At 52.9% G+C, this 21,015-nt stretch overlaps 1 protein-coding gene across 1 annotated transcript in view; it reads right to left on the bottom strand.

Annotated features, from left to right (window-relative positions):
• The window catches only part of Atp9a (ATPase, class II, type 9A), a 57,361-nt gene extending 39,549 nt beyond the window's left edge, over positions 1-17,812 (bottom strand). The window contains exons 1-5 of the mRNA XM_013024364.1: positions 17,790-17,812; positions 8,086-8,230; positions 6,659-6,772; positions 5,611-5,723; positions 4,060-4,083 (exon numbers count right to left, since the gene is read on the bottom strand). Of these exons, the coding sequence (XP_012879818.1) occupies positions 4,060-4,083; positions 5,611-5,723; positions 6,659-6,772; positions 8,086-8,230; positions 17,790-17,809 (416 nt within the window). The 5' untranslated portion in view covers positions 17,810-17,812. The remainder of the gene's footprint in view (positions 1-4,059; positions 4,084-5,610; positions 5,724-6,658; positions 6,773-8,085; positions 8,231-17,789) is intronic.
• Positions 17,813-21,015: the final 3,203 nt, after the last annotated feature.

The following is a 21,015-nucleotide window of genomic DNA, read 5'->3' as shown; positions in this document are numbered from 1 at the left end:
ACCCAGCAAAGGGCAGGGGATAATGAACACGAACATCGAGCTAGAAAGACTGCCCGGCACCTGTCATCCCAGCTACTCAAGAGGACTGAGATTCAAAGCCAGTTCCAGCCGGAGAGTACGTGAGACTTATCTCCAATTATTATTATTGTGGTTATTATTATTATTTGGCCAGTCCTGGGACTTGAACTCAGGGCCTGGGTTCTGTCCCTGAGCTTCTTTGGCTCAGGCTAGCACTCTACCACTTGAGCCACAGTGCTACTACCGGCCTTCCTGTGTATGTGGTGCTGAGGAATGGAACCCAGGGCTTCATGCATGCGAGGCGAGCACGCTACCACTGAGCCACCCGCCCAGCCCTCTCCAATAAATTTATAAAAAGCTGTCTCAAGTGGTAGAGCACCAGCCTTGAGTAAAAGAGGGAAAGACAGCTCTCAGGCCCTGAGTTCAAGCTCCACGATGTGTGTGTGTGTGTGTGTGTGTGTGTGTGTGCGCGCGCACACACACAGACAATAAAAACCTCACTGTTACGGGTTCCACAAGCTTTGACTTTAACCTGTTTTGTATTTGCCTAAACTTAGTTGCCATAGCAGCAAGCAAACTGGCGCCCAAGGTGGGTTCAGACACAATAGTTCTCGAAAGCACGGGCGATGGTCGCGAGCTGCCCTCCCCGCGCCCCACACCACTCCCGTGGGAACTCCACGCCCAGCAAGCACCCCCACCTCCAGAAAACGCCATGCTGACCCTGAGGAGGCGCGGAGCCTCGGGCTTCATTACCTCTGGGGCTCTCTGGTTGGAGACCCTCGCCTGCCCTCCCTCCCTCCAGGGCCCCCGTGAAACCAAAGTCACGGCCACTCAAGTTCCTCCTGTGAATCAGCAGCTCTGCAAACAACCTGCACAGCCCGCCCTGCTAGAATACCTGGCAGACAGAGCCAGGAGCGGCTTAGACATAACCACAGGAAGACACCAGCAGCGATGTCCCCGGGCGGCTCCGCCGGTCAGATCCCCGGGTGTGCCTAGGGCATGGGGAGAGTGAACCGCTCCATCTCTTCCACCAGGGGGCAGCAGTGGAGGGCAGGCACGGGAAAGGAAGATGGCGTGGGCCCAGTGACCCCTGAGCACGCTTCAACCTTCCCAGTATGAATCCACACCTCACCTGCTTTTATTATTCCCCCTTCTGCTGCTGTGATTACATATCCTAAGCACCTACGTTTAAATTCTCGCTAGATAACAACTGGGCATAAAATATATATGTCTGTGTGTCTGGGAGCTAGACAGACAACAAAACGGGGGGGGGGGGGTTGGACAAAACGGGGGGGTTGGGGGCGGGGCTCTCAGTGCACGCTAACCCCTAACTTGCCCTCCCATAGCTCTCAGACCCCTCCCTTCCTCTTTTACAGTAAACACCAGATTGCCTTTCTAATCAGAATGGAAGTAGTGGAATGGATTCCTACGTTCTAAGCAACAGGCCCTGATTTCCTCCCCTTTTCTAAAACTGTGCCCTGCTCTACAGCCAACCACTGGAACTGTGCTGTCGGTTCCACTCCACAAACCCCCGTGCGCATGTGTGTGTGGCAGAGCGGGCGCTGGGCCGCCCACCTCGCACGCACACACCAGCCCACCTTGCTGGGCACCTGTGCGCTCTTACCCTCTGCGTTTTGGAGGAAAGGGGACAGAGTGACAGCTTCAACAGAGACCCCAGGCCCCACTACCACACCAGCGAAGGGCACTGACCATACTGCGAGACACCCTGTCGCGTGTATTATGTTTTTGGTCATCAAAAGAATGTAGTTCAGGGCTGGGAAGGTGGCTCAGTGGTAGAGCTCTTGCCTTGCATGCATGAGGCCCTGGGTTCGATTCCTCAGCACCACATAAGCAAAAAGAAAAAAGCCAGAAGTGGTGCTGTGGTTCAAGTAGTAGAGCGATGCCTTGAGCTGAAGAGCTGAGGGACAGCGCCCAGACCCAGAGTTCAAGCCCCATGACCGACCAAAAAAGAAAAAAAGGGCAAAGCTGGAAGAATGGAGAGGCAGTGGATCTGATACCTCTGTTCCGCCACGCCCTGGACGTGTGCCACCAGCCAGGCAGCAGGCTCAGTGCGGGCATGTTCCTGTGGGAATGCCCTGCTGGGGGGAGGGGGGAGGGGGGCTGCGGGGTCAGTAGCAGAGGCCCGCCTGCCATGAGACCTGGTTCTATCTGGGTGGGGGAGAGGGAGAAGTAGACAGGGAAACTCTTAACGTAGTAGGCAGAGCTCTGGAAGTGGCGCTGTGGCTCAAGGGGTAGAGCGCTCGCCTTGAGCTGAAGAGCTGAGGGACAGCTCCTAGGCCTAGAGTTCAAGCCCCACGACCAACAAAAAAAAAAATAAGTGGGCAGAGCTATGCATGCGTGTGTATGCTTGTGTGTGTGTATGTGTGTCCCTGTGCCCGTGTGTGTGTGTGTGTGTGTGTGTGTGTGATGTGCCAATCCTGGAATTTAAAGTAACTCAGGGCCTAGGCGCTGTCCCTGAGCCACATCTCCACTTGGGACTTTTGGCTGGATAACTGGAGATAAGAATCTCACAGACTTTCCTGTCTGGGATGGCTTCGAACTGTGATCCTCAGATCTCAGCCTCCTGAGGAGCTGGGATTACAGGCGTGAGCCACTATCACCTGGCTCTAGCTGACACATAATGTGTCAGCAGCCATCAAGCACTGACAAACCCTCTACAAACAGTTGGGAAACTGAGGCACAGCTGCGGAGGGCTAACAAAGTACCAGAGAAAGACACGGGCAGCGCCTTGCCACGATCTCACAAGTGTTGGGAAGGAGCTGTGCCCTCCCTCCATGCCTCGCGGGGCTTGCGGGGGGGGGGGGGGGGCTGGGCCAGGCAGGGGAGCTGCGTCTCCAACGGCTGCTGCATCGCTGACCTCCAGATCATGGGCGAGCCCTACACTGCTCGGCTAGCTACCTTGCACCAATTTTAACAGCATACACAGCTGTTCAGGAAGGGAATACAAAGGCCCAGGAAGAGGCGGCCTAGCCAGGGGGAGCCCAGCTCTGCACCCTGGACGCCCAAGCGCCCCCTCCCCAGGGTGGAGGAATTTTCGAGAATTTTGATGGCAAGTAACAAACTCACAGATGAGATTTTTCATGAACATGAAGCGGAAGAAAACAACACAACATCCCCCACGGCCACAGCCCACATCATGACAGATCTTCTCATACTCTGCTCCTCGCTCTCAGCTTTGCCACGTGCAGGGCTGGGAGGGGAGCGCGAGCGAGGGAGCGAGCCAGGGCTGGAGCTGTTTGTCTCCACTCGCAGCTCTCCCAGGCCCGGCGGCACGCATGACGGCTCCGGCATAAGAACAGCTTGTCCGCCTCGGGGAGAAGCCATGTGGCCGCCCGGGCCTGGAAACAAGCGAGCGACCGTTCTCACGGCGGAACAGCCTGTCCCCGTCCCACCCCCAAAAAGAACGCTGCTCACATTCGGGGGCGTCTCCTGTGGGGTCGGTCTTTGGCCCTGAGCACCTCCATCTCTGCTTCTGCCTTGCACCGGACATGGAGCACAGACTCGGAGCACCAGACATGGAGCACCGGACACGGAGTACCGGACACGGAGCACAGACACAGAGCACCGGACACGGAGCACCGGACACGGAGCGCCGTGACTGCTGGCGACAGCCGCTGGCCAGCTGTGTGACCACTCCAGGGACGGATTCCCCCAGCCTCCCCCCCACCCCCACCCCCCGTCCTCCGTGGGCGACAGGCAGGCCACGCAGGTTCTGTTTCTGTGCACACGGATGTAACCCTAACTACTCTGGAGGGAGAGATCTGAGGATTGCAGTTCAAAGCCAGCCCTGGCAGAAAATTCCCAGAAGTAAAGCTGTGGCTCAAAGTGGTAGAGTATTAGGCTTGCACAAAAAGAGCTCAGGGAAAGCGCCCAGGCCCTGAGTTCAAGCCCCACAATTGGGGGCGGGGGAGGGGGGGGAAGTTCTTTAGCTCAAGGCGAGTGCTCTACCGCTTGAGCCACAGCGCCACTTCCAGCTTTCTGGTGGTTCCTTGGAGATCGGAGTCTCACAGACTTTTCTGCCCAAGCTGGCTTTGAACAGTGATCCTCAGATCTCAGCCAACTGAGTAGTTAGGATGACAGGCGTGAGCTACCAGGGCCCAGCTTATAATAACAATTTTTAAAAATTAATGCAAAAGGGCTGGGAAGGTGGCTCAGTGGTAGAGTGCTTGCCTTGCATGCATGAGGCCCTGGATTTGATTCCTCAGCACCACATAAACAGAAAAGGCTGGAAGTGGTGCTGTGGTTCAAGTGGTAGGGTGCTCAAAGAGCTGAGGGACAGCGCCTAGGCCCTGAGTTCAAGCCTCTTGATTGAGAAAAAAAAATTAATACAAAAAATAAGAGTGCTGATCTCGACCATGCCCACGGTGCTCCACCCCTCATTATTGGCTCAGCGTCGAGACATTTTTCCTAGAAGGAAATTGGTCTCAAAGCTTTAAACCATATTAGCAAGCAAAACCTGTAACCACAAGACAGGTAGCTGTGGCCCTGGCTCACCCACCAGCAACCTCAGCTTCCATCTCTATCTATCTATCTATCTATCTATCTATCTATCTATCTATCTATCTATCTATCTATCTATCTATCATCTATCTATCTAATCTCTTCCAGAATCCTCCATTTCCTGAAGGCTAGACACCATTTTCATTCTCCCTCCGCAAATAGTATTCCTCCTTGAGGGTCGCTGGCAGCCCAAGGACAATCATTATTACCTACTGCAGCCAGGTTACGGGTCGACCCAAGGACAATCATTATTACCTACTGCAGCCAGGTTACTGGTCGACCCAAGGACAATCATTATTACCTACTGCAGCCAGGTTACTGGTCGACCCAAGGACAATCATTACTACCTACTGCAGCCAGGTTACTGGTCGACCCAAGGACAATCATTACTACCTACTGCAGCCAGGTTACTGGTCGACGATGCCCTTTGACTCCCAGTGCAAACTAAACTCTACGGAAGTTGAAAACAGAAAGCAGCTTTGGCTGGGTTGCTGTGGGTTTCTCCAAGCTTAGATTCTGGCAAGTTTTTATTTGTTTTTAAGTTCTACTATTGAAAATGTGTGCTGCACCTGAACCCTGCAGACAGTCCTGAGGAAAGATTATCGGCTCACTCCTGCCCCAGGTCAGAAGACAAGTCCCCAACTCCTCTGCTTGGACGATGTAATAAGATGCCTTTCACAGAGGCTAGATTTGGGCAAAAGGAAGTCTGTGTGCCTAATCCCTGGTAGAAAAGGAACTCTGAAAGCTATTTATCTCTGAAAACTGTTTGGGCCAACAAGTGCGCAAGGGTCCTTCTCTACCCCCCTTCCGGGAAGCACACAGAATTTAACTCCAGGCCCAGCACAAGTGATTGGACAGGACTCCAGGCCCAGCACAAGTGATTGGACAGGACTAGCTCTCCAGAGTTAGTCCCACCCCGTCTGCAGTCTGGCAGCCTCCCTCCACTCTCCCCCCCCCACCCCCCATCCCCTGCGGCTCCTGGGTGTCCCTTCTACGCCCACCCCCACCCTGAACTCTGCTCCCTGGAAAGTCAGTGGGCAGCAGCTGAGCCCCCGGAGCCCGGAGGCTGACCAACCTCTGGCTGTGAGCCTGCTGTAGACTTGAGAGTTCACATCCTTGTCCCGCACACAGCACCGCACCTCCTCCACAGCCTCTCGGATGATGGTGACGGCCAGCACGAAGCCCTGCAAGGGACCAGTGGAACCCGTGAGCTTGAGAGCTCTGTGTTCTGCAGGGCTCAGGCGTGTGGGAACTTCCCACAGTCCCCCCAGAAACACTCCTTCTTGTCCTGCCCTGCCGTGACCCATTGTAATCCCGTGTAATTCCCTCTCACTCAGTAGTGTGTGTGTGTGTGTATGTGTGTGTGTCTGTGTGTGTGTGTGTGTGTGTGTGTGTCTGTGCTTCTAGTACTGAGCCTTGAACTTAGGGCCTTGCATTCTCACTTGACTTTTTCACTCAAGGCTGGAGTTCTACCACTTGAGCCACAGCTCCATTCTAGCTTTTTGCTGATTCATTGGAGAAGAGTCTGGACTGGCTTGGAACTAAAATCCTCAGATCTCTGCCTCCTGGGTAGCTAGGATTACAAGTGTGAGCTACTGGAACCCAGCTTGATTTTTTTTTTTTTTTGAGACAGGTTTGCTATATTGCCCAGGCCAGCCTCAAATCAAGAATCCCCCTGCCTCCACCTCTCCACCTCCCAGTGGTGGGATTACAGGAGTGAACCACCATGCCTGGCTCCTCTCAGTCTCTAAAGGTTGACAGCTCATGTGACCTGGCCCCGCCACTCTCCTGGGGGCTGCTGTCCGGGAGGCCCCTTTGCATCCCTTTCTGGTTGAGGACAAACCAGTTCCCACAACTTCACTCGGGAAGTTCTGGGTCTAGGATCCCTCACCCCACATCTGTGTGGAACACTTTCTACTGTCTCCAAGCAGCTTGTCTTCAAGGGATAGCCCATTTCGCTGGGATAGCCCATTTCCCTGGGATAGCCCCATCTCATCACCAGTAACCTCATTTTATTAGCTCCATTGCACTTGTCACAAACTGAATGGAGTTGCCATCTATCTCCTACAACACCCATGTGCAAACCCAAGGCTGGAAGAAGGCAGGCCCAGCTACTCACCAGAGGGACCCAGTAGGTATAGAGTGCACCCAGTCTCATCTCAGGTACAAACTGGGAACAGGCGAGAAGCAAGAAGTAGAGGTTGAAGAAGTACTTGAACTGGTTGAACAGCACCTGGAGGGTGGAGAGAGCCAGGGAGGGACACTGGCACACATTGCTAGATGGGTGAGCTTCGCCAGGTGCAAAACACCTGCACATACAAATGCCACTTATGTACCACTTTCCACACAAAGCTTAAACAGCTCCGTAAGTTCCTTAGGCAGAACACCATTTGCAAAGGTAAATCCTGCTAACCATGGTGACTCTACACAGAAAATTCAGGATTGTAACTACCAGAGGGGAGGCACACAGGAGAAGTCAACTGTACCTGGCACATGTTTTCTTTCTTTCTTTCCTTTATCTACCTTTCCTACTCCCCCCCCCCCCCCCCCCCCCCTCCCCCCCCCCCCCCCCCCCCCCCCCCGCCACCGCCCCCTTGTTCCTCCTTTTTCTTTTTGGCAGTGCTGGGATTGGCAATTGCCAGGCAGACACTCCACCACATCTCAAGCCCTTCATGTCTGTTCTTTTTGTTTTTTTGGTCAGTCGTGGGACTTGAAATCTGGGCCTGGGTGATGTTCCTCAGCTCTTCAACTCAAGGCTAACGCTCTACGTCTTGAGCCACAGCAACACTTCCAGTTTTCTAGTGGTTCATTGGAGATAAGAGTCTCACGGACTTTCCTGCCTGGGCTGGCCTTGAACCGTGATCCTCAGCTCTCAGCTTCCTGAGTAGCTAGGAGGACAGGCGTGAGCCACCAGCATCCGGCTCATGTCTGTTCTTAAACTATAAATCTTGCTGGGCACTGGTGGCTCACGCCTGTCATCCTAGCCACTTAGGAGACACAGATCTGAGGATCATGGTTCAAAGCCACCAGGACAGGAAAGTCCATGAGATTCTTCTCTCCAACTAACCACCAAAAAGACAGAAGTGAAGCTGTGGTCAAGTGGTACGGTGCCAGCCTTCAGCAAAGGGACAGCACACAGGCCCTGAGTTCAAGCCTCTGTACTGGCAAAATAAAATAATGATAAACTAGAACTTCCCTCTCTAGATGCTGTAATTAAAGATTTTCCTCCACTTTTGCTTGCCTACACTGAGCATGCATCTCATGGCAAAGGGGAAAAGTGAAGCCCTGCTGTTGCTCTTTCTCACAGCTGGTTTAGGACACTAGATCCCCAAGACCTTTTTCACTCCAGCGCCCAGTGCCCGCAAAGCCCCTGCGGTGCTAAGTGAGCGGAGAGCGCCCAGCCTCGAGGACAGAGGGGAGCCTCCAGGCTCAGGCCACGGAAGCCCAAGAAAACGGGGTCCACGAGCCTGCCCCCGCAGCCACCACGCCCGCACCACAGCGGGGGTGGTGGGGGACAGGAAAGAGCCCAGAGCCGGCTGCACCTACCCCAGGGAGGAAGGTGAAGAAATTGTACTTCTGGTTGTTGATGACATTTCGAGGATACCTCTGGTCCCTCTTCTCCGGGTGTCCCAACCAGACGGTGCGGGGCCTGGGCTCGCCGCCGCCGCAGCAGCTCAGCCATTCACAACACCTGCGGGGGAAAGAAGCACGCAGGCTTCAAGACCAAGCCCACACGCCCAAGCCACACCCACCATGACATCACCCACACCCCGGCCACGCCCTCCGACCAATCAAGGTGTCCTGCCGAGACCATACCCGTTATAGATCACGCCCACACAAAGGCCACGCCCACAGACCAACACCAGGCTAGCATTCTACAGGTCGGTGTAAGGCCACGCCTACTAGAAGCCATACCCTCCACCTCCTCTGCTGGGAGCGCTTTAAAAGCCTGAATTGCCTGAATTTAAAAACCTGAATTTAAAAACCTGAATTACTGGGCTGGGAAGGTGGCTTAGGGGTAGAGTGCGTGCCTAGCATGCATGAAGCCCTGGGTTCCATTCCTCAGCACCACATACTCAGAAAAAGCTGGAAGTGGCGCTGTGGCTCAAGTGGTAGAGCACTAGCCTTGAGCAAAAGAGGCTTAAAGACAGTGCCCAGACCCTGAGTTCAAGCCCCAGAACTGGCAAAAAAAAAAACCAACAAACCTGAATTACTATCTCAAAAAATAAATTTCATCCCAGTGCCAGTGATCCATGCATGTTATCCTAGACAGTGCCCAGGCCCTGAGTTCAAACCCCATTACTGGTGCAAAATAATAATAATAATAAATTTCACTTTAAAATAAGATGATTTCAACTAAAAAGAACATATATGCAATAAGCACCACAATTCCTTTTTTACATTTTGCAAATGAGAAAAACAGGACAAGGAGTGAGGCTCCCAACCTCTGAGAAACAGCTCCGTGTGACCTTGAACTCTGGGTCTCCCTCCAGTGCTCTCCCACCACCCTGCCGGAGCCAGGCTGCAGCTTATGCCAAGACTGCACATGAAAGGCAGGTGCTGTCTCTCCACCCAGCCCTCCTTCCCAGCCCTAATCAGAACGCCAGCCAGAAAGACACTGGAGATGGGCTAGCGTGCCAACTGTGGGCACACTGACCCCAGACGCAACTCCAGCCGGGCGCATCAGCAGCCCCTCCATCCTCAGACTCCTGCCCAGGCTCCGGGGAGGAACGCCTGGGAATGTGGTAAAACTAGAGTCCCCTCTCCCCCCCTTCCCCCGCTAGAAGCCCAAAGGCAGCAGGCGATCCTGCAGATGCTCACACACACCCTGCAAGGACAGTGCTCTACCCCCAGTGCTCACTGCTGGGCCCAGGTGCCCTCGGGTGCCCCGGAACCCACTGAGACTTCATTGCCCAGTGAAACCACCCTACACAGGAGCAGACTCACATCGTGACTCATCAGCATGCTGGGCGCTCCTTCCAGCCTTCCTGACAGGTGCTGGGATGCACGCAGGCTCCGGGAGGACCCAGCGGAGACTATGTCCATCGGGACTGAAGCGAGGCCGGCCCACAGGCTGCCCGCTGAGACACTAAAATTTCCATGATGAAACACAATGCTCTTCATTAAAAATAGCATCCCCGTTCCAGTAAACCCAGGCTGGGGTGGAGCCTGCTCAGATACAGCAGGCCGTGGCCGGTCCTGCACTCCTGCTAGCCAGCCCCTCTCCGAGTCACTCAAAGGCCAGACATGTGCAGAACCCACCCTCCCCACCCCTCCTCCTGTGTCCATCAATCCATGATCACCAGACAAAGAAAGAGGGAAAGAGAGAAAGAGGAGGCAGAGAGGGAAGAAGAGAAGGAAGGAGGCTCATCTCGCGGTCAACTCACGGTGACTCCAGGTCTTCTCTGAAAGCTAGTAATCCTATCCTCCCTCTACAATAATCCCCTTCTGAGGACTGAATTCAGAGCCTCACAGTTGCTAAGCAGCGCTCCACAGCCAGAGCCACGCCCCCAGTCCTTTTTGCCTTGAGTGTGGTTTTCAAGTTGAGTCTCCTGTTAACTGCCCAGTCTGGCCTCAACCCTCCATCCTCCTAACCTCCACCATCCTTTACCGCCAGTACCCGAGTAGCCGCAAATGAAGGGTGAGCTACCAGACCAGACCAGTTGTGTTTCTAATGGATGAGGGGAATGGAGCAGGAGTACCACATGCTGCCGTTTATTGATTCTGAGGGTTTTGTGGGTTTTTTTCCTTGTTTTGGCGGAGATTTTCCCCTATCAAGAGATCTGTTCACACTGAACTAATCTACACATATGTTCATATACACAAAGTACCAAGATGCTCACTACAGCAGGCACACACTAACAGCGCATCAGAAATGTGCCCCTTGGAGGGAGACAGCTCTGATAAACGGGGATACTAGCAGCCTTGAAAGAAGAAAACAGATGGCAAAGAATGGCAACATTTTCAGGATGGATGAAAGGGCAGGGCGCCAGTGCTCATACCATAACCCAGCTGAGGTCCAAGGATCAATGCAAAGCCCGCCCAGGCAGGAAAAATGTGAGACACTCTTATCTTCAATTAACCAGCAAAAAGCTGCAAGTGGAGATGTGGCTCAAGTGGTAGAGCACCAACCTTGAGAGCAAAGCGGGACAGAGTGCTGCACAAAAACAAAGAGTACTGACCTACTGACAAACGGGAGGCCAGGAAAGCGCTGGAACAAGGCCCTAACGTGATAAAGAGAGTGGCGTCTCGCTAGGACTAAGAGCCTTTAGTAACCTTTGCACGTTTTTACATTGTCTCAGCCTTGGCCCAGGAATAAGTCTTTTCCCAGGCCATCTCATTATATTAAGGCTCGCCAATGATACAAATGTGTCTGTCCAGAGACACAAAGTACTACTTACTCCACGTGCCTTGAGGATCAAATCCCCCCACAGGATTCTTGCCGCTCCTTCCCCACAATTTTTGCAAGACCCGGGTGAAGCGTGGGGCTCTCTGGGCTGTCTGGACTCGGTGTAATTAGCCCAGAGACCAACCCATTAAGTCAGTTCCATTCCCACGTCACTCATCCACTTTCTGCCTGCACGGAAGGCACGTGCACACTGCCGAGATGGAAGCAATTTGGCTTTTGGGTAAACAATGTTTACTGAACACTTAGTGACCACAAAGCCAGGAATCACAGCTTCTTGGCATGGTGAGCTCATGCAGCAAGTATGCAGGGAACTCTCGCAGTAGCAGGTGCTCACTGGAGCACTGCGGACTCAGGAGCGAACAAGAAGGCAAAGGTGATCCTCTCATGGAGAGACCAACCACCACTGCCCCGGCTGGGCTGAGAATGCATGTCTATAATTCCAGCACCTGGGTGGCTGAGGCAGAAGAAATGTGAGTTTGAGGGCCAGTGAAAGCCTGTTTCAAATGAATCAATATATCTAATAAACTAATGACCCAAAAGAAAATAAATGAGGTCAGGGCGGGGAGAGTGAGTGGGAAGGGGCGTGGAGATGAGAAGGGGCTGCCGGGCGGCCAGGCAGGGTGATGAGAGGCAGATCTCCTAAGGGCCGAGATCCAGAGCCAGGAGGCCTCCACTGCACACCAGGGAGACTGGTCCAGACAGACAGCGGCCGGGGAGAGGGCGGAGGAGGCGGCAGGGGCGGCTGGCACGGGGCTTTATCAAGGAGTCCAGGTTTTCCTCCAAGCACCATGAGAAGCGCTGGAGTAGAAGCAGGCAAGTTCCACCACTTTTTTGTGTGTATGTGCCGGTCCTGGGGCTTGAACTCAGAGCCTGGGTGCTGAGCTGCTTCTGCTCAAAATTAGTGCTCTACCATTTGAGCCACAGTGCCACTTCTGGTGGCTAACTGGAGATGAGTGTTACCAGCTATCCTGCCCAGGGCTGGCTTTGAACAATGATCCTTGGATCTCAGCCTCCGAGTGTCTAGGACGGTAGGTGTGAGTCACCAGGGCCAGGCAGGAATTATCTTTTTGTTGTTAGTCGTGGGGCCTGAACTCTGGGCCTGGGCGCTGTCGCTCAGCAATTCAGCTCAAGGCTAGCGCTCTACAACTTGAGCCACAGCACCACTTCTGGCTTTTTCTGCTTATGTGGTGCTGAGGAATCAAACCCAGGGTCTCATGCATGCAAGGCAAGCACTCTACCACTGAGCCACCTTCCCAGCCCAGGCATGAACTATCTTAATGAAACAAATATATAGCAGAGCACTGTTGGCTCATGACTATAATCCTAGCTACTTAAGAGGGTGAGATCTAAGGATTGTGGTTCAAAGCCTGCCCAGGCAGGAAAGTCTATGAGACTCTTTTTTGGGGGGGGAGGGGGGTCTGGATGTGGGGCCTGAACTCTGGGCCTGGGCACTGTCCCTCAGCTCTTTTGCCTATATGGTGCTGAGAAATCAAACCCAGGGCCTCATGCATGCCAAGGCAAGTGCTCTACCACTGAGCCACCTTCCCAGCCCCTGAGACTCTTATCTCCAATTAACCACCAAAAAGCTGGAAGGAGAGCTGTGGCTTAAGTAATAAAGCAATAATATCCTGGAGCAAAAAAGCTCAGGGAGCCGGGTGTCCATGGCTCACGCCTATAATCCTAGCTACTCAGGAGGCTGAGATCTGAGGGTCCCAGTTCAAAACCAGCTCAGGCAAGAAAGTCCGTAAAACTATTATCTCCAATAAACCACCAGAAAACCAGAAGTAGTGCTGTGGCTCAAGTGGTAGAGTGCTAGCCTTGAGCTGAAGAGCTGAGGGACAGTGCCCAGGCCCGGAGTTCAAGCCCACGACTGGCAAGAAAGAAAAAAAAGCCTCAGGGACAGCACCAGGCCCTGAGTTCAAGTCTCAGGACTGGCACAGAAAAACAGGTGGAGGGAGGGAGGAAAAGAAGGAAGGAGGGAGGAAAGGAATGAAGGAGGGAGGGAGGGAGGGAAGGGAGGGAAGAAGGGAGGAAGGGAGGAAGGGAGGAAGGGAGGAAGGGAGGAAGGGAGGAAGGGAGGAAGGGAGGAAGGGAGGAAGGGAGGAAGGGAGGAAGGAAGGAAGGAAGGAAGGAAGGAAGGAAGGAAGGAAGGAAGGAAGGGTCTTGTCAGCAGGTACAAGTGGCTCACAGTTGTAATTCTAGCTACTCAGGAGGCTGAGATCTGAGGATGACAGTTTGAAGCCAGCTTGGGCAGGAAAGTCCATGAGACTCTATCGCCATCAAAAAGCTGTAAGTTGAGTTGTGGCTTAAGTGGTAGAGCATGATTCAAGCCCCAGTATGTCATACAGACACACACACACACACACAGGTTGGCTGTTGGGCGCTACGTATGTGCTCTGCTGGCTGGCAGCCAGCCGTAGTCTCTCAGGCTCCCGCAGCAGCTGGACCACCAAACCACCGGGGCAGGCAGGGAGTAAATATTGACAGACAGCACGCACTGAATATTTGCGGAGTGCAGACACGGAAGGGCCAGCGGCAACTATTTTTGGTGTGCGTGCTGTGAGTCCGTGCTAACGTCTCTGTGGCTGTGTGAGGCTGAGATGCTGCGCCTTGTCCAGGGCCATGCACACGAGCAGACTCTTAGCTCCAGCTAACCAACAGCAAAAAAGCTGGAGGTGGAGGTGTGTATGACAGCATCAGCCTGAGCACAAAAGCCAAGAGGATGAGGTCCTGAGTTCAAGCCTCAGTACTGACACACAAAACAAAAAAAGACTAGGGGTATGGCTCAAGTGGTAGAGCACCCGCCTGGCCATCAGGAGACCCTGAGTTCAAACCAGTGTGGGGCTAGGCTATGCATGGTGGTTGACACCTGTAGTCACAGTTTCTCAGATCCAGACAGCAAAGGTACTAAAACCTCCAAAAGAAATTAAGAAAGAAAGGGTGGGGGGAGAGGGAGGGAAGGGAGTTAGGGGGGAAAGAAGGAAGGAAGGAAGGAAGGAAGGAAGGAAGGAAGGAAGGAAGGAAGGAAGGAAGGAAGGAAGGAAGGAAAAGAAAGAAAGCTGGGCACTGGTGGCTCACACCTGTCATCCTAGCTACTCAGGAGGCTGAGATCTGAGGATCCCAGTCTGAAGCCAGCCTGGGCAAGAAAGTCCATGATGAGACAATTATCTCCAATAAAGTATTCAGAAAAGGGCAGAAGTGGCACCGTGCCTCAAGTGGTAGAGCGCTAGCCTTGACCACAGAGGCCCTGAGTTCAAACTTCAGGTCCAGCACAAAAATAAATAAATAAAAAGGAAGCAGGACACGTGCTCATGCCTATAACCCTTGCTCCTCTGGAGGCTGAGGTCTGAGGACTGCGCTTCAAAGCCAATCCAGGCAAGAAAGTCTGGGAGAGTGTGATCTCCAATTCACTACCAGAAAACCAGAAGTGACGCTACGGCTGAAAGTGACAGCGCACTAGCCTTGAGCAAAAAACTCAGTGACAGCACCTAGGTCTTGAGTTCAAGCCCCAAGACCAACAACAACAACAATAATAAAATAGAAGGGCTTAAAGCATGACTCAGGTAGTAGAGTGCTTGCTCTAGCAAGTGTGAGGTTCTGGATTTAATCCTGGGATATGGACATGGCAAATACATACACTAATTAAGTAAATGAGACAACTATCTCGGAGCAGCACCAGGCACCTACCCTGCATGCGCCAGTGATTAACACTGTGACATGCGCACACGTACAACCCAGACTTAGACTGCCGGAAGCCTTCTGTTTAAAGACAGAGGGCCTGAGCCAGTGCCCACCACGAGAGACCAGGTCCTTGCTTCTGGTTGGTCCTGCAGAGGTAGAGGTGAGAAGAGAACCCGGCTCTAGGCCACACAATGCTGAGAAACACAGCTCTCGAGACTGAACCATCTAACTGAGACTGCCAATGGACTCAATGACCACCAGCAGAAAAGTCTCACTGATAATGCTAAGGGTCACTACAAAATAGCCACAAATGCCTTCCTGTATTTGTGCACTGGAGTTACAACAAAATACCACTGGGCACTGGTGGCGCAGGCCTGTCACCCTGGCTACTCAGAAGGCTGAGAGCTGAGGATCACACTTTGAGGCCGGCACATGCAAGAAAGTCTGTGAGACTCTTACTTCCAATTAACCTGCCAAAATCCAGAAGTGGAGTTGTGGCTCAAGTGGTTGAATTAAAAAAAAAAAAAAACCTTAGGGACAGTGCCCAAACCCTTAGTTCAAGCCTCAGTAGCAGCATAAAAATTAAAATAAGCACCAAATGCTGGTGGCTCACACCTGAAATCCTAGCTGCTCAGGAGGTCGAGATCTGAGGATCGTGGTTGGAAAAATCCATGAGCCTCTTATCTCCACCAAAGCAACAAAAGAGGTGAAGTAGCTGTGGCTCCAATGGTAGAGCACTAGCTTTGAGCAACGAAGTTCAGAGACTACGCCCAGGCAATAAGTTCAAGCCCCAGGAATGATCGAACACACACAGACACACACACACAGACAGACAGACAGACACACACACACACCCCAATAGAAAAAAGCTCATAGCACTGGCTTCAGCAGGCCAACGCTGTCAGCCAGAGTGAGTCTGGCCCCTCTGGGGACACTCGGCAATGTCTGGAGGCAGCTATGTGACCATTCCCAGGGTCTTGGGGGCAGTGGGTCATGTAAGACAGTGGCAGCCACCACAACAAATCGCTACAGCCACAACACAGAGCAGGCGAAGCGCTCCGACCCTCTATGAGTTCATCATCTGGCCCCAAACCCGGCCCGCCAGAGGTCTCCCTGCCAGGCGTGCTGCAGCAGGGTGCTGGTGACACGCCCCCAGTGCTTCCTCAGGGACGCCAGCCAACCCGCAGTTGTCTGGAGCTGGGCAAATGCCAGGAACATAACTAGGAAGTGAGGGCGGCGGCACCAGCCCTGCTCAGCCCGCCCCTCCATAAGATACACGGGGCACACGTTTCCCCGGTCCCTAACACTCCGTGGAGATGTAAATAAAGGTAAATGAAGAGTCCCACATGGCCTGGTCTGGTAAGTCACCATTGGTCAAAAACCAAGTTGTCATTTCTCTTGCCAGGATTAGTGGCTCATGCCTGTCTACTCAGAAGGCTTTGATTTTGCTGGGCGCCGGTGGCTCACACCTGTAAATCCTAGCTACTCAGGGGGCTGAGATCTGAGGCTCCCAGTTCAAAGCCAGCCCGGGCAGGAAAGTCTGTGAGACTCTGATCTCCAAAATATCCATCAAAAACCTGGGCTGAAGGATGAGGTAGTAAAGAACCAGTGTTGGGCTGGGAAGGTGGCTCAGTGGTAGAGCGCTTGCCTTGCATGCATGAGGCCTTGGGTTCAATTCCTCAGCACCACATATACAGAGAAAGACAGAAGTTGGGGCTGGGAAGGTGGCTAGTGGTAAAGCGCCTGCCTTGCATGCATGAGGCCCTGGGTTCGATTCCTCAGCACCACATAAGCAAAAAGAAAAAAGCCAGAAGTGGTGCTGTGGTTCAAGTGGTAGAGCGATGCCTTGAGCTGAATTGCTGAGCGACAGCGCCCAGGCTCAGAGTTCAGGCCCCCACGACCGGACCCCCCCACTCCAAAAAAAAGCCAGAAGTGGTGCTGTGGCTCAAGTGATAGAGTGCTAGCCCTGAGCAAAAAGAAGCTCAGGGACAGTGCCAAGGCCCTGAGTTCAAGCCCCAGGACTGGTTAAAAAAAAAAAAAGGGTTGATCAAGGAAGCCAAGCGAAAGCTCAAGGTCCTGAGTTCAAACCCTCGTACCAGGAGGGAAAAAAATCCTTTATGGGGGGGCTGGCAAGATGGCTCAGTAGTAGAGTGCTTACCTTGCATGCTTGAGACCCTGGGTTCAATTCCTCAGCACCACATAAGCAAAAAGAAAAAAGCCAGAAGTGGAGCTGTGGCTCAAGAGGTAGAGCGCTAGCCTTGAGCTGAAGAGCTGAGGGACAGTGCCCAGGCCCAGAGTTCAAGCCCCACAACCGACCAAAAAAAAAAAATAAATAAAAATCCTCCCTTTCATGGATAATGGAAAAACCTGTATTTTTTAGTCTATGAGGAAGATCAGGTCTTACCACATTCTGTATCCTTGTACACATGCCACGCTCAGCCAGGCCACCGTCCCCGAAATGCCAGCAGGACAGCGGTGTGCACACGCCTGGAGAAGGCTCGCTGACCTGCAGCGCTCCGAGCCCTTGTATTTACTCAAACGTTTTCTAAACAGAAACTTCCTGCCTTGGCTACAAAGAGAAAACAGGTCTCGCCTGGTGCAGGAGAGGAACCATAAAAACCACCACTGTCCTTGAAATTGGCAGAGAGCTGCAGCCGTGTCCCCAGCCCAGCCACCTGGGCAGCGGCGGATCAAGCTTTGAGACCCACAGCCACTCAAGAAACGTGTGGGCTAAGAGATGCGGCACCATTGTAACCGTGGCTAAGAGATCCAAATGTCATCTCTTTGTAAATGGAAGTCTAGGGGCAGAGGCATAGCTCTGTGGGTGGGCACGTGCCTGGCAGGTGCAAGTCCCAGGGCTTGATCCAAAAACTGGGGGATTGGGGGGGTGCCAGAGCCAAGCCCTCAAATACCCCAAGCTTGGGAACAGGGAGGATCTCAAATTCAAGGTCAACAAAAACAACGTCTTCTGGCCCTCCCGCACAGCCCTCTCCCTCCTCCTCAAGTGTGACAGCTCATCTTGCCCGTGCCTGGGTTAAGGTCAGCGCTGCCTGGCCCCTCCCTTGGGGACTGGCACACACTGCCCCATATTTCCCAACATGGGCGCCCAGGCGGGGCAGGGGGAGGCAGGGAGGTTAGCTCACTCTACCAGAATTCCCACCTGGGTTGGGACAAACACATCCCCTGGTCTCCACACAGGCAGGAGGGCCTGGTCTGGTTTCGGGTGGCACGGGACAGGGCTCTGTGGCTGGCAGCGGGTGGCACAAGGGCAGCTGTGCCGTTGGCAGAGGGCTTGGCCAGCACTTCCTGATGGCTGACAGCCAGGGCTCCATCCTGCTGTTCTCCAAGAGGGCAAAGAGCCCTTTAACCACCCGGGGTGCACAGAGGAAGGTGTGGCACCCGTGGCCTGCCTACCAGCACCACCTCCTCCTAGACCCCCTGTCTGCTGCAGACCGGAGGCGGCCCTCACCATGGAAAGAAAAGGTTTAACACACACACACACACACACACATCTCAGCCAGGTGCTGGTGGCTCACACTTATAATTCTAGCTACTCAGGAGGCTGAGGTCTGAGAATCATGCTTTGAAGGCAGCCTGGGCAGGAAAAGTCCACGAGACTCATCTCCAATGAACCACCAAAAAGCTGGAAGTGGAGCTGTGGCTTAAGTAGTAGAATGCTAGCCTTGAGCAAACCAACAAAAAACAAAAAAACCCTCAGGGACGGTGGTCAGGCCCTGAGTTCAAATCCCAGGACCGGTACAAAATAAAATCCCACACCCATACACACACACACAGTGTACAGTTCCCCTGCATGATCCGCAGACGCGTTCCCTACCTGTGAACACGCGTACGTCCTCACACCTGCGACCACAAAAGCAATTCTGGGAGCTTTCACACTGATCAGGCAAGGCACCGGGCCGCGCTTGGATTCCCCACAGAGGAACCCTGGGCCATGCGTGGGTTCATCACAGAGGACCCCTCGTGCTGCAAATGGGAGTTTGCTGGGAATGGGGTGGGGGTGGAAGCAATATATTTCTGTGTTTCTCCTGGACAACCCCCAACCCCTGTGGAGCCCCTAAACACGACAGTGGGGAGGAAGCATGACTTCAGAGCTAAGCAATCAAACCTCTCCATTTGGCAACAATGCTCCGTATTAATCCACTGAAGAGTAAGTGGCCAGAGGCTTGACGAATAACCAAACAAAAACAAACACAAAACAAAACCTAACAACACACACAAAATAAAAACCAACCCAGCACTTCCCCCAGAAAGTGCCTATGACTACAGAAACCATACCAAACCCCTCCACCAGCGAGCTAAGGAGATATTACATCTGAAATCACAAGTGAATGCTTCAAAAAATATAGATGACATGGTGGTTTGGCCCAAGTGGTAAAGCACCAGCCTTGAGTGAAAAAAAAAAACAAACCTGAGGTCTTGAACTTACCTAGCAGGTGTGAAATCCTGAGTTCAAATCCCTATAGTCAAAAGAAATCAATACCATCAGGCACTAGTGGCTCCTATCTGTCATCCTAGCTACTCAGGAGGCTGAGATCTGAGGATTGTGGTTGAAAGCCAGTCCAGGTAGGAAAGTCCATGAGAGTCTTATCTCGAATGAACCACCAGAAGACTGGAAGTGGCGCTGTGACTCAAAATGGTAGAGTGATAGCCTTGAGCAAAAGAGCTGAGGAACAGCAACCAGCCCTGATTTTAAGTCCCAAGACTGAGGGGTAGGGGTAGCTCACAGATGAAGCAGGATGCTCACACTGTAACCATTGCTACTCAGGAGGCTGAGATCTGAGGATCCTGGTACAAAGCCAGCCCACACAGAAGTCTGTGAGATTCTTCAATTACCCACCAAAATCAAGAATTAAAGTGGTAGAGCACCAGCCTTGAGGAAAAAGATAAGGAACAGCACCAAGGCTCTGAATTCAAGCTGCCCAAAAATAAATCATCTGTATCACCTTCTCAAAAAAAATAATCTGTATCACCTCCTCTGGGTCTCTGTATGGACAGTGTGTTTCTGTAATGTTAATTATTACTCTGTATAAGTAGTTGCTTGAATTTTTCTCCTTTGCGCCAAGTGAGGGATTCTCAACTATAACTAGGTTAAAATCACTCAGGGAGCTGGCTCACACCTACAATCCTAGCTACTCTGGAGGCTAGGATCTAAGGATTGTGGTTCAAATTCAGCCTGGACGGAAGTCAGTGAGGCTCTTATCTCTGATTAAACTCCACAAAGCCAGAAGTGGAACTGTGGCTTAAAGTAGTAGAGTACTAGCCTTGAGCAAAAAAGAGCTCAGAGACAGTGCTTATGGAGTTCCAGGCCCAGGACTAAAAAAAAAAAAAAAAAATCACTCAAGTCTGAGTACAGTGACTCACAGCTGTAAATCTAGATACTATGGAGACTGAGATCTAAAGGACTGGGGTTAGAGATCAACCTGGGCAAAAAGTTCATAAGATCCCCTTCTTAATAAAAATTTTTTTGTCAGTCCTGGGGCTTGAACTCTGGGCCTGGGCACTGTCCCTCAGCTCTTCAGCTCAAGGCTAGCACTCTACCACTTGAGCCACAGCACCACTTGTTTTTCTGAGTGGTTTATTGGAGGTAAGATTTTCACAGACGTTCCTGCCCAGGCTGACTTTGAACCACAATCCTCAGATCTCAGCCTCCTGAGTAGCTGGGATGACAGGTGTGAGTCACCAACCCCAGCCAGATTTTTTTTAAAAAAAAAAGCTGGACAGTAACGTGAGCATTCAGCTACACTAGACGCAGACAGACTGCACAGACAGACTGCAGGCCACCCGGCCCTGGCACAGAGTGAGGTCACATCTGAAAACTCACAGGGGGCAGCCCCCAAAAAGAGCTGGGGGGGTAGCTCAAATAGTAGGGCACCTAGCAAGCCCAAGGCCACAGTTCAAACCCCAGTCATGACAAAAAACAATCATCATCATCCCAGGTATCTTTACCAAAGCATTCCGCCCACCCTCAGATCTACAGGTGTTTGGCTCCAGGTGCCCTGCAGACACGGAGATGGGACGTTCAAGTCCTTTATATAAAAGGGGGGCTACAGGCACGGAACCCACACATGGGGCCCGGACCCTCTCCTCAGTGAGCGCGCCAGCCCGAGGCTGCTCCGCCGCCCGGTTTAAGGAACGGCGACCAGTGCGCGGGTAGGGACTATTCGGGTTATTTCTGATGAGCAGTTGGATGCAGCGCACACCACGCATGCACGCATGCATGCACACGCACGCACGCGCACACCCCTTCCAGGTCTGGAGTGTGGCGAGCGCACAGCCGGGCCCGGGCACGCGCACCTGTCAGGCGCCCCTCGTCCGTGCAAGCCCCCAGGCCTAGCATTCAGTAGGCGGCTCGTCGCGGTCCAGGG

This window comes from Dipodomys ordii, unplaced genomic scaffold (assembly GCF_000151885.1).
Source record: "Dipodomys ordii isolate 6190 unplaced genomic scaffold, Dord_2.0 Scaffold75, whole genome shotgun sequence".
NCBI classification, from domain to species: Eukaryota; Metazoa; Chordata; class Mammalia; order Rodentia; family Heteromyidae; genus Dipodomys; species Dipodomys ordii.
This window is presented reverse-complemented; position numbering and strand designations above follow the sequence as displayed.